Source organism: Helianthus annuus, chromosome 15 (assembly GCF_002127325.2).
Source record: "Helianthus annuus cultivar XRQ/B chromosome 15, HanXRQr2.0-SUNRISE, whole genome shotgun sequence".
NCBI lineage: Eukaryota > Viridiplantae > Streptophyta > Magnoliopsida > Asterales > Asteraceae > Helianthus > Helianthus annuus.
The window spans coordinates 174324245-174337638 of NC_035447.2; the positions used below are offsets into that span (position 1 = coordinate 174324245).

A 13394-nucleotide genomic window follows, 5' to 3' on the forward strand; every position below is an offset into this window, starting at 1 on the left:
GCAACCAAAAGAAATATTGTCAAGAGAATATAGACACATATTTACATCGATCTAAAAAATAAAAACAAAAACTACATCAGATGGTAACATTATGGTACGTTAAACTGCAAAAAATATTAATCTTTTCAAATCTAAAAAAAATGTGTTAAAAGAATAATTTATAAATGAGAAGAGGAGTCCAATTAACTCACATGTATCTAGTGTACAGTTTTGACTACTTTATGCCTATAGCGGGAATGCCCGCGCGTGACCACGGGTAATTACGTTTCTTTTGGCGCACGTTGCTTGGTCGATTTTACATAATCTTTTTTAATACCAAATTCATAAAACAGCTAAAGTATTTGAAATAATGGGAACCCGGGCGTTCGGCGGAGTCGACAATACGAGGTGGTTACATGGTTGAAATCTTAAAGCAATAAAAAGAATCATATGTAAGTTGTGTGTATATATATAAGCACCAAATCTGACTCTGTTTACTTGCGTTAACCACAGTTGACCCGAAGTCTCACCCGTCTCCGACCTCACCCGATTACACTCCCAACTTCACCAACCCTTTCCGGGTATCTAACTATCTCTTTCCACCGCGCAAACCACCCCTGTTTGCCGACATGACATCCAACGGTTCAGTTGCTGGAAACCACACCTGTATCCGTCATCAAACATCACTGTTCATTCCAAGATTCACTACCAGCAAGATCTCTAAGGTAAAAGCACAACAGAGATGTAAAGTCAGTTATTCTAGTTGAATACATTACCTGTTGAAAACTTGCCCCAATGTAATCAATTCCACTGAGACAATGGTTATGAAAACCTACAGTAACCATGTCACATGGTGAAAAGAACTGGTGCCCAACATCAACCCCTGCAATCATTAAGCCCCTAATACGGTCAACTTATGTATAACAATAAAGAAAACTCATAAGAATAATTAACAATTAAACAAAAGATTAATTCATAAGAATAATAATTAACAATAAAATATATAACATATTCTAAAGAAAACTCATACCATGTGGGCGTACGCCTTTCACCTCTAGGATCCTCGCCATAATATTTATCTGAATTCGGCCCGTATTTGTAAGTCAGTGGAAAATGCGCCTTCTGTCCACCCGTCAAACACACCTCCTAGTCTTAGCTATAAATTTATCGTAATGTTATTAAATAATCTCAAAATTTATAAGGGAAAACTTCGATGCGCTTGTTAACTACGGTTCGTAATTTCTTCCCGCTTACTTATGAAAGGGTCAGGTCGGTTTGTATTTTGTTAGCTAACGGGTCAAATGGGTAAAATCTAAGAATTTTGGATAAAAATGAAACGGGCCAAAGGGGTCAAAAGTTTTTCAACGTGTATTTTTAGCGCATACAACCTCATAATCGATTTGTACAGGAAAATCAAAGTTACGAATATGGTAATATCATAACTTACTTGATCACTCTCTAGCAATGCATTTTTGGAAATCAAATCGCATGTTTCCTCGTACGACAAATTAAAGCGGTAATTAAGGTCACCCAGCCATATAATTCGCCTAAAAATTACAAAATCAATTTGTAAGCTTTAAACATGAAATAAGCAATAACAGATAAAACAAACCACATATTTAAATCCTGTACTCACTCATGATCCTTAATGCTCCTTGGAAGTGCAGCATTTGACATTGAAAATGAGTCAATCTACAGATTCTTTAACCCATTCAACAGATTCGAAATTTGATTCAATAAACTAAGGCTACTACTTAAACAAAAGAAAATTTTAACATACAATGAACAGTTGAGCTGGAGTATGTCATGTTACTTGTGCCAAACAAAGGTCGCAGTTTAACTGGAGTATGTCATGCTCTCTGCGCCAAATAACGGTTGTCTGCAATGCAATGCAATGCAATCAAACTAAAAGTTAGTCAACTAAAGCCTTAAGGCAAACAAGCAGTTGATTTGAACCAAGCAAGCAAAAAGTGAAAGGTCATGTTTCCTAAGGCTACCATCTCCAATGGTTGTAGGGCCATCCGCATAGAGAGCAACGACAGCAAGAGTCATGGTAACAGATCCTGTAAACTGTAATGCGTGGTATAGATATTAATTTATCGATAATTTCGATCTGTACGTCTCCGAGGGTGAGGGGGGAAGCCATAAGCAAAGCAGCAAGGTATTGACTACTTACAGATCCTGACAGCTTAACCTGTAAACATGAAAGACATATTTATTGTTATTTTACTATCATCACAAATCAAATTATTGACAATTTGTATATTTCCATTAATCAGTTAACCTTTACAAGAATGGTGTTATTGAAACGAAAAAAACAAATTAAAATTATTTGTTATTTTTACACATTTTTAATACAGGAATTTAATAGGTTTGTGCATCAAAAATAACTCAACAAAACTTTTGATCAGTTCGACCTGATTTATTACATTAGCAAAGACGCATAACCCCAATCAACCTGTTTAAAGCAATTTGGTTGAAAATGTCACCTGATGTTACTGTTAAGACTTGTTTTAATTTGATACAATATAGACTCTGGTATTTTGTAATTGACGGAAAAGAAAAATTGTTAGGCTTTTAAAAGACGATAAAAAACATGCTTTTGTTGTTCTTACCAGTTATGTGATGCAGTTCTTGATCCTGATTTCGTGAAGTAGAAAAAAAACGACGCAAAGGTCATGAGGAAATTATAAACCAACAATCGATTAGGGGTATCAACTGGTTAAACTTGATTCTTACCAGATGCTTTTGTTGTGCTAGCCCAAAAAACCAGCAAATTATTACCATAAAAATACAAAAATCTTGACATAATAAAGCAAAAAAGTAAGAGAGTACAAAAAAAAAGTACAGGCCCTTGTTGTCCTTCCTGATCCGCATCTAACATCATAAAGTAAAACAATCAGTCCAGATTTCTAACAATCCAGTATACCTACTAACTACAAAAAATACAAAAAAATAATAATAATATTCAAAAACTAAAATCAGAAGCCTTCAAAACAATGCTTTCAGTTGTTTTCAAATACAGGCTCTAATATTAGGGTTTAAATCGATTTAATTAATTTCTTTGAGCTTATTTTCCCGAATTTGAGTTCTGATCTCTCTCTCTATATGCACATATTGATCAACAATTCGTATACATATGCAATGAAAAGTTCAAATTAGGGTTAAATTAACGAAGAATTAGCAGCAGAAATTGACAAGTGGATGACTGAATCTTTAAAATTAAACATGAAAAATATTAATTATTAAACTGGTAATGATGGAAATTAGGATAATCAGAAGTGAATTGAGTAAAAGTGAAAGATGAATTGGGGATAAATAAGGGTGAGAATGAAGAGATACCTGACTGATTGGGATGATGAAGAAGAAGAATTATGATGCAGTTAGTTTGTATGTTTGTTTGATCATGTGTCGTCTACGGAGGAGACCACTGCACCGCCCAAGTCAAAGAACAAGATCAAGAACATGCCACTGAAAGAAGAAGATCAAGAACATGCCACTGAATTTTCCTGTACATTTATGAGCGACGGTATGATTCCTAGCATTTGGTGGTGAATTTCGTTTACTGATATAGCAATCATGGGAGTTTCAATCGATTAGATTCATGGCGTATTGAATGAAATTGGACGTTTTGGGTGCTTGACATTCACTCTTCCGTTTGATTGAGGGACGTCTATTAGGTTTCCTGAGGGCAAAGAAGTAATGGATTTGGGGGTTGTGAGTATGGGGTGTAGGTTGAATTTACTATTATACCCCTGCAGTGTCTTAAAATTTTGTACTCTTTACAATTTTATCCTCGGAAGAAATCAAGCATTCATTATTTGTACATATTGCATAAAATGATGAACGCCATGCAAAATTACTTCTCCCTTTTATAATAGTATAGATTATCTATATCTATATCTATTTATAAAAGATAAATTTTTTGTATTAATAATATATTTTTTATTTGAATGTTATTAACAAATATTAATTATCTATAGGATAAATTACACTTTTCGTCCTTTATGTTTGTATCACATTACAATGGATAGCCTTTAACTTTAATAATTACAGTCACAGTCCCTTTTTTTGTAAAACTCGTTACACCATAGGTCCTTTAGCACTAACCAGATTAAAATTCTCAGTTAAGTCTATTCACTTAAGGGTATTATTACCATTTCATGCTTTTAATTAAATTGTTTCTTAATAATAAAATAAAAAGATTACATATATACATTTTCCCCAATTCTTCAACCCTAAATCACCATCATCCTACCACCATGGACCCCCACCCCACTATATTCCCCTGTTCACGAAATTACAATTTATAAAAACAAAAACATAGCTCAACACATAAAAAATTGAGCAAACACCAACAAAATTAAGTAACCTTCCATGAAAAAAAAAACAAATTACATTCCATTTCACACATTTCTTCAAAAACTTATAAACAACAAAATTCTCCAGAACCATCCAACGAAAAAATCAAGCAAATTCAAGGCATAAAAATTCAAAATATTCTACAAACTCAACGAAAAATCCAAGCAAATTCGGCATAACAGAACCACAAAACCATAGCAAAATCAACAAAAAAAACATAAAACTCAAACAAATAATCTCAGATTCCACAAGGCAACCAATTTCAAACCAAAATCACACGTCAAAAACCTCTAGAATCCTCCAGAACCATCCAAAATACAATAAAATAGAAACCTGAAGTTAAAAGCTCTGATTGGCTGCAATGGCGGACTGTAACATACGATGCAAACTCCCAAAAAATTCCTTAGCGGAAACGACAAATGGGTTCAGATTTGAAGCTTCCAAAACATGAAATTGAAGACTTTGGAGTAACAGAGAAACCCTAAAAATGAGGGATGCGTGTGTCTTTATGTGAGAGATGGCTAAGTTGAGATAGGGTTTCATGGTGTTCTAGGGTTGCGGAATTTGGGAAGATGAAGCTGATGAACTCCGACACACACTCCTGCACCGTCTTCTTCGCTTCCTTCGACATCTTCAGATCTAGTGGTGGGTTGGTGGTTGTTGGAGGTTTGATGCTGATGACTGCTGGTTTATTGAGAGAGAACGAGTTCAAAGTGTTTGGGAGAGTGAGAATGAAAGATAGAAAGGGTAATTATATTTCATCTTATTTTTTATTTATATTATAAATAACTAGTAAAAAGACTAAATTGCCCTTAAGTGAATAAACTTAACTGAAAATTTTAACCTTGTTTGTGCTAAAGGATGAAAGATGTATTGAATTTTCCTAATAAAGGACCGTGACTGTAATTATTAAAGTTAAAGGCTATCCATTGCAATGTGATATAAACATAAAGGACGAAAAGTGTAATTTACCCTTATCTATATCCATTTATTTAAGCGGAAAAATAATTGAGATAACCTCATAGATCACCTTGTGTCCCCATATGATTTACTTTATTATAGTACTAGGTTATCATCTGACACTGATTTCCGAGCTCAAGAAAGTTTTTTATATTCTAATTTTATAAGTAACATCGTACTTAAAACAATACAATAAGTTATCTATACACGAATTTTTAAAGTTTTTGTATAATTAAACATTGGTTTTTGAACATGTAGCACTAGGGCTGTAAACAAACCGAACGTTCAGTGAACAGTTTGTGAACCGTTCGGTGGGAAGTTCGTTTATGTTCGTTCGTTTAATAAACGAACGAACATGAACAACAAATTTCGTTCGATTAGTTAAATGAACGAACATGAACAGAGGTCCTGTTCGTTCGATTGTGTTCGTGAACGTTCGGTAAGGTGTTCGTGAACATTCGTTGATTTGCGTTCGTTTATGTTCGTATGCTTGTGTTTCAATTGAAGATTGTACTTTTTATATTATTAAACTTTTATTTATTTTAGAGAAAAATGCCCGGATAGTCCCTGTGGTTTTGCCTTTTTTCACCTATAGTCCCCAACTTTCTAAAACTACCTGAATAGTCCCCAAGTTTTCAATTTTCGTTCCCGGATAGTCCCTGTGCCTAACATCAGTTAGTTTTCTCAGTTAAGAGGGCGTGAAATGACAAAAATACCCTTTCTTTAAAAAGGCCAAACCACAGGGACTATTTGGGCATCTTCTTCATTAAACTAAATCATTATTTCACTTTCCGGCCACTCTTTTTTTCCGACTCACCCTCACCCCCACTGCCACCATCACCCTTCACCGGAAAAACGAAGAATTGCATAGATCATGTTCAATTAAGGCTCCAACATAAAATATATTAATTTCATGAACTCAAAATTTTGGAAAATAAATACATTACAGTGGAGCGAATCATAGAAAATGGTGAAGAAAGTAGAGCTTTTAAATCCAAAAACCCATTCATCCATCTTCATATATCTCCTAAAATTCTCTCAATCAACTGCAAATTCCTCACAATATCAATCACAAACTCCAAAACCCAAATCAATCATGGAAGATTGTACCTAAATCAATCGTGGAGGCGGTAGTCGTAGGCGGTGGAGGGTGGAGGCGGTGGTGGCTGTAGGCGGTGCAGCAACCAGAGGCAACGGCGCCGGCACCTAAGATCCGGTAACCGGGAATTCAGTGTGGGGGTGTTAGCACGTGATCCGGTAACGAGAACCTTATGTTTATTTACTTTTTTTCTCTTTTCCTTCTTGCCAGTTACTTGTTACCGGCCGGAACGGTTAAGCCGGTGGCTTATCGTTCGATTTTCAGGACTCTAGCGAGAATAATTCTAGATGGGCACGTAGTCACATTTCAAAGAAAATCCGGTCAAATTGGTACTAATTTGACGGTGGTTGTGGTGGTTCCGACGAAAGTGATGACTGCGGGTGGTGCCGGAGAGAGGGTGGATGATGACGGTGAAGGCTGAGGTGGGGTGGTCGGTGGCCAGAGAGAGGGTGTTGGTGGTGGTTTCATTGTTGCAGGCAAAGAGAAGAGGGAAAGGGGAAGGGGGTTGGGGTGGGGTAGGAAAAAGGTGGGGTATTTTAGTAATTTCACACCTACTTAACACCAAAAACTAACCCCCATCCGTTTCAGGGACTATCCGGGAACAAAAATTGAAAACTTGGGGACTATTCAGGTAGTTTTAGAAAGTTGGGGACTATAGGTGAAAAAAGGCGAAACCACAGGGACTATCCGGGCATTTTTCTCTCCATAACAATTAAACTAAGAAACTCACTTTCACCTTATTTATGCATCATTTCCCTTTCATTTCTCATTATTTACATCCACGAATACGATCGACCTCCGTTCCACAATAAGGGATTCAAGTTCGAGTGCTACTCTCTGGGCCATCTATCTTTATCCTTCGTCGAGTTTGCCAAATTTGTTTGTGTTCGTTTGTGTTCGTGAACCATTCGCGAACACGCTCATTTCCTTAATGGACGAACACGGACATAAAATCTCGTTCGGTAAGTGTTCATGAACCGTTCGTGAACACATTTATTTCCTTAACGAACGAACACGAACAAGGCCTTGTTCGTGTTCGTTCGGTTCGTTTACAGCCCTATGCAGCATAATGTTAAAATCGCACTAATGACTTATGATTAAAAAAAAGACAAATGATAATGTTTAAATATTTCAACCAACAAATAAACACACAATACTGAATATAAAAAAAAACAGTGTTATGCGAAGATGATTTTGATAAACACGATTTCATGAAATATTAAAGATCCTAATCTATTGCAAGCAAAAGCTTTCCTTGGCTCATTGACCATTTAAATATACGTGGGACGAAAACTCGGATGGGTTCAGAATAGAACCTGACATCTTTGCAAGAAGGCTAGTCTCTATCCATAATTGTCAAATTTACAAAGTAACACAAGTAGGGATTAAACTTAAATCTCCATTAAAGAACTCAACTTTCCTTACCACTAGACTACAAGCTGGATTAATTACAAACACCCGAAACAAATAATCAACTCATTATATAAAACACGTAGAATAAACAATAAAAAATAATGAATATAGTACTCCTCTATCTCCACACTCTTATCTGCTCTAAAAGCCCAATCCAAGAAAATTATAAAAAAACATTCGCGTAACTTTTTTATTTTAAAATATTATATCCAACAACCAATGTCGACAAACTATATGTATTATACAACTATGCAATACATAATTATATAATTATGATTTTTTTTCGTTACAAACTAAAGCCGGCACCGGCCAGCTTCGGGATTTCGTCTTCTACATAGCTACAACGGGGTCAGGATTGCAAGGTAATTCGTTGTTCATAGGCCAAAATTATCTCTAGATGCACAACCCAATCACATACTTGGAAACTAAACACAACGAGTTACATAATGGGTTCAAGGGTTGGCTCGCCAAACAATCTTTACCGGTTGAGGCTGCCGTGGTGACCCTCACTGGCGCCGCTAAGGGCGCAATCTTCAGTGGTTTCACGGGTGCATTCGCCAAAGACTCCTCCTCCACTGCACCACCTCCCGACGACTCCGTCAGCCCAAATACGATGGCTTCCTTCCAGAAATCCCAGGTTGTTGTGATTAAGTTTACCAAATCTAAATATTGTTACATACTTAAAATATAAGTTCTCGTCCGTCAGTGATCCAAATTTACTGTTAAAAAATAAATAAATAAATATAAACTCTGTGAGCTCAAGCTTGTTTATAATATGAGCTCCAATTTATAATCGACCTCTTTATTAGCTTGATTCGAGTTGTAGGAAGCCAATCTCGGGTAGTTAACGATTTGTGATTTGCACCTAATTTTATACAATAGCTCTTTTTCATATGAATCCATGTTTAATGCATCTATTAATTGGTTCTCTTGTAAAGTTTTATAAGACCATCTTCAATGCAAGATCAAGATTCTTGCAAAAAAATTGCCACATCATCTCCCTATTCACTCTCTTTCCTCTTTTACTTTCTTTCTTTAATAACTCACTACTCATAAACCTCATTATATCTCTACAAATGCATGCACTTAGCAAGAACATTTCTACCCTCTCTCTACTCTCTCTCTCCTCCAACTCATCATCCATGTCATAAATGCATTGCATTGGGTTTGGTTTAACTAACATGGGTTTACACTTTACGTGTTCAAAAGCGTGAGTGTACGTTTTATGTTGTTTAAGAACTTACTGCTCAGAATCATGTGATTTCTTTCGTATACATCTTTTAAAGTCTAAACGCATATTGTTGTATTATTTATAGGCTCCTGCAGGTGGGCCCTTAATACATGCCCGTAATTACGCTGTAATTTCGGGTGTTAATGCAGGCATATCCAGTGTCTTGAAAAGATTAAGAGGCAAGGAAGATGTCCAAACAAGGTAGATGTATATTACGACATTCCTGCAGTGGTGGAGCTTGACCAAAAGTTTTGGGAGGCAGAAAGTCAGGGACCCAATTTATATATTGTATAAATATTTAGGCAAAATAATTTGGGGGAGGGGGGAGGGGGTGATCCTATATAATTTTAAATTTTTAGATGAAATAATTTGGGGGGGGGGGGGTGCACAAAGAAACGCACTTTTAATCCTGAAAATCAAAAGTATACAAAGAAACACACTTTTTCCAACATTAGTACACAAAAGGGTTGATTTTATACCTTATTTGATATAATTTATATGTTGCATTTGGTGCATATGAAAACACTACCTTGTTTGGGCATTAATGTATGATTCACTTGCAGTATGGTAGCCGCTTTTGGTTCTGGGGTAATGTTTTCTTTGGTTAGTGGCTCTGGTAACAGTCACGCGAATGTAATCACAGCTGGTGTTTTCTTCGCGCTATGTGAAGGTGTACTCTTTAAGGTAAATATATCACTTAGGAGAAATGATTGTTTGAGTATTCCCATTTGAAGCTGCAATTGTCGGTTTTTAGTGTTTGGATAAACATACCATTACATAATTCGATTGTTTTCTAAATCTCAAGCATTTGATTATTCGAATATTACAACTTTACTTTAAGCAATAGAAGCACATCCAAACACTATATTCTTTAGTATGTTTGTTTCAATGGAATATGATTCTGATCTTTGGATTTTGAATGATCACTTTCAAAATGCACATCCAAACACACCCCCTAACTTTAAGCCGGTACTTATGCAGGTAAGTAGGATATTCATACGACCACGAGGTGAAGATGTGATGTATAATGAAACTAGAGCCATGTTGTCTAGCCTTGGTCTTGAGAAATATGAAAAGAACTTCAAAATTGGCTTGTTAACCGACAACACTTTGCCGCAGCTCACAGACAAGCAAGTTTAAACTCTTGAAATTCTTGCTTTTATTAACTTTATCCAAACTTATGCTTATTTTCTTGGCATATATCAAATTATTAATTAGGGCTCTGCAAGACATAAAAATCCCACCTGGACCACGACATGTGATTCTTGATCATGTCCAAAGGTATGATCTCGCCCTTTCCTTGGAACGAAAGATCGCATTTAATATTAATGGTTATGTTGTTTGAAGATGTGTTCATTTTACTAAGCAGGAGCAAGGAGGAGAAGAAAGGTGGTAGAAGGACTTAAAAGTGATTCAAATGTTGGATGCTTATGCACAAGATTAGAAGAAATTCAGGAGAATATGTTGTTACGTTTTTTTATCATCATGCAATAATTATGATTAAAGTTTATTAATTAGTCCATATGTTCATTTGTTATTGGATTCTTTCCCCATAACACATTATAAGTTAAGTCATTGAAACCTATAATTTTCAAATTCCATTGATACATAGACGAAGAGAATGACATAAGAAAGGGTGAAAATTTTAGAAAGGACTAGAAGTAATGTGAAGCTTTCTTCAAGACCCAATTAATAGCAAAGACGAACGGGTGTCACGTTGATACTTGCAGATGGTAGGGTTAAGAACCAATGCTTAGCTCGATCTTTCAAGGTAAACTAGAACATAACTAACTTCACTTAATTAAATAGCGTCTATTTTCAACATGCATTTTAGCTTAAACATGGTTTTTAACATTTACACATGGTGTTTTTACATTCATACGTCATTTTACACGTAACATTTTGGGCCACAAATTACACATGGTGTTTTATATTTTGTCCGTTGTGTTTTATGCGCCTTGGTTTTTTATTTTCTTTTTTTAAATATAGCAATATTATACTCGTATTAGGAGTTGGCTACAAAATCTAAATCTTCTAAAAAGTGTAAAAAGTCATAAAACAGCATAATGTCAACCATAAAACGCACAAAAAAACCACAAATAACATAATGATGATTACGAAAACTTCATATATGTGGGTTTTGTGTTGTGTTTTGGATGATAAGACTCTGATTATGGAATGTCTACCATTATTGTGTTTTATACTGATTAGCATGTTGTGTTTTATTTTCATAGTTCTACGATGGTGTGTTTGAAGTTTTTATAGGCTATTAGGGTTTGAATATGGTGTTTTAGTAATATTCACTTTGTTATTTGTGGGTTTTAGGTGTGTTTTATGACTGAAATTATAGTGTTTTATGACTTTTTACACGTTTTAGGAATTATGGACTTTGTAGCCGAACCTCACCCTATATATATATATATATATATATATATATATATATGTTGAGGTTCTGCTACAAAGTCCATTTTTCCTATAAAGTGTACAAAGTCATAAACCACCACAATTTTAGTCATACAACACATTCAAAACCCACAAATAATAGAGTGAAGATCACTAAAACACAATATCCAAACCCTAACAGTCCATAAAAATTTCAAACACATCATCGTAGAACTATGAATATAAAACAAAACATGATAATCAACATAAAACACACTAATGTTAGTTATTCGATAATCAAAGCCTTATCATCTAAAACACAACACAAAACCCACAAATATGTCGTTTTAGTAATCTGCACTTTGTTAGTTGTGGGTTTTGAGTGTGTTTTATGGTTGACATTATGATGTTTTATGACTTTTTACACTTTGTAGAAAAAATGGACTTTGTAGCCAACTCCCACCCTATATATATATATATATATTAATGACGCCCAAAAATTTATGGACGTTTAAAAATGATGGGAGAACTTGTATGTGACTTACATGTGCATGTTCATTGGCATGTGAAAAGCATTTGCATCTTCTTTTTTTCCTTTGACTTATTTGCACTTCCCACTTCATCTTCCCTTATACACACGATATTATATGGTGGTTTTCTATCATTCTCATGAATTTTGGCCTTTTTTATCATATCAGTCCTCTTTCTCTCTTTATATATACACATAAACACACATGTATAGAGTAATCTGAGTTCCATGATATCACCGGTATATATATACTATGTGCCCGTTAAAAGGTGTAACCGTCTGTGATAGCAATAGGTAAAGGTGTGATTGATGGTCATCTTAATATGTAGTCCACACAGTTTGTTGCGTACACAAAACACCGTGGGTGCACTTAATAGGCTAAGATAAGGGTGCAGTTAACAGGCCAAGATATTGTGGGTAGGATTGACCTTTAAAATTAGAATTGAGTCTAATATCATAACTGTCACGACCCCCGACCCACCCTGGACGGAATCGGGTGCCGTGAGCAGTCCCGTGGTACCGGTGGTTATTTTTGAAAAACATTGCAGCGGAAATTTCATCAGGACCGTGAGTTAGGAAAAATATCAGAGTTTAGAAAACACCGGATTTTATTTAAATAGATGGAATAAATTCCATGTTTTACAAAGGTAGCTTTTAATAAAAGCAATATTTCTTAAGTTGATTTAATTAATAGAATAAGCCACTTCTTGATGCCTTCGGTGCCGGATCCAATTCTTACTCCAACATACTCTGATTACCTGAAACGTGTTTTAAAAAGGTTTTGTCAGCGGGAAATACTAAGTGAGTTCATTCAGGTTTTATAAAACGATCCTTAGTTATAAATTACAGCATAAGAGCGATTACTATGGCAGTATCTTATTTAATATCTGGTCTTGCCACCCGTGTGACGATGGTCATACCACTATTGGGTCCAGTCACCCAATTAGTGACGTTTTGTCACTGTTAGGTCTTATTAGCCTAACCCATGTCAGGGCTTATTGCCTAACGGTGAGAAATTAGTAATGTGCACAATACCCCACTAACCAGCGGTTAAGATAACCACGACTTAATCCCTGTAATTATAACACTTTGAAAATAATTTGAGGTATTGTAATACTTACTCACAAACTGTGAGAAAACAGTTTAAAAAGAAGAATGACTCACAGACTGTGAGAAAAGAGTTTATAAAAGAGGAATGACTCACATTATAATCATGCAGTTTCATACGGCCAAAGTTTAGTCTACAGATAAGCCTTGATATATTGCAGACTTATACAGGCAGAACTTAGCCTATTGATTTATCCTTGTAACCTAGTGCACACAACTAGGTAGGTAACTTAATAGCAGTTACGTCAATTCACGAGATTAAACCTTCACAGCGATTAATCAGTGCAATACTCGATAATTCAATCGGATTCACAACGAATAACAGAGCATAG

The 13394-nt window shown here is 35.4% G+C and overlaps 1 protein-coding gene and 1 long non-coding RNA gene across 12 annotated transcripts; one reads left to right on the forward strand and one right to left on the reverse strand.

Moving 5' to 3' along the window:
* Positions 1-285: 285 nt before the first annotated feature.
* On the reverse strand, positions 286-5071 carry LOC110913049. 11 transcript variants are annotated; one of them, XR_004880391.1, is made up of 10 exons: positions 4675-5071; positions 3322-3409; positions 2595-2856; positions 1977-2173; positions 1760-1858; positions 1616-1680; positions 1427-1526; positions 1010-1135; positions 756-862; positions 286-643 (listed from the first exon to the last, which is right to left on the reverse strand). It is a non-coding gene; the product is annotated as an uncharacterized LOC110913049 (long non-coding RNA). The 11 variants fall into 11 exon arrangements; XR_004880387.1 differs by having other exon boundaries at positions 3322-3664; XR_004880390.1 differs by lacking the exon at positions 4675-5071 and adding an exon at positions 3495-3778.
* Positions 5072-8171: 3100 nt separating this feature from the next.
* Positions 8172-10558, forward strand: LOC110914660 (chloroplastic import inner membrane translocase subunit HP30-2). The gene is made up of 6 exons (XM_022159443.2): positions 8172-8450; positions 9130-9245; positions 9608-9728; positions 10026-10174; positions 10263-10325; positions 10414-10558. Exons 1-6 carry the CDS (start codon positions 8211-8213, stop codon positions 10448-10450), a joined length of 726 nt encoding a protein of 241 aa, XP_022015135.1. The 5' UTR covers positions 8172-8210; the 3' UTR covers positions 10451-10558.
* Positions 10559-13394: the final 2836 nt, after the last annotated feature.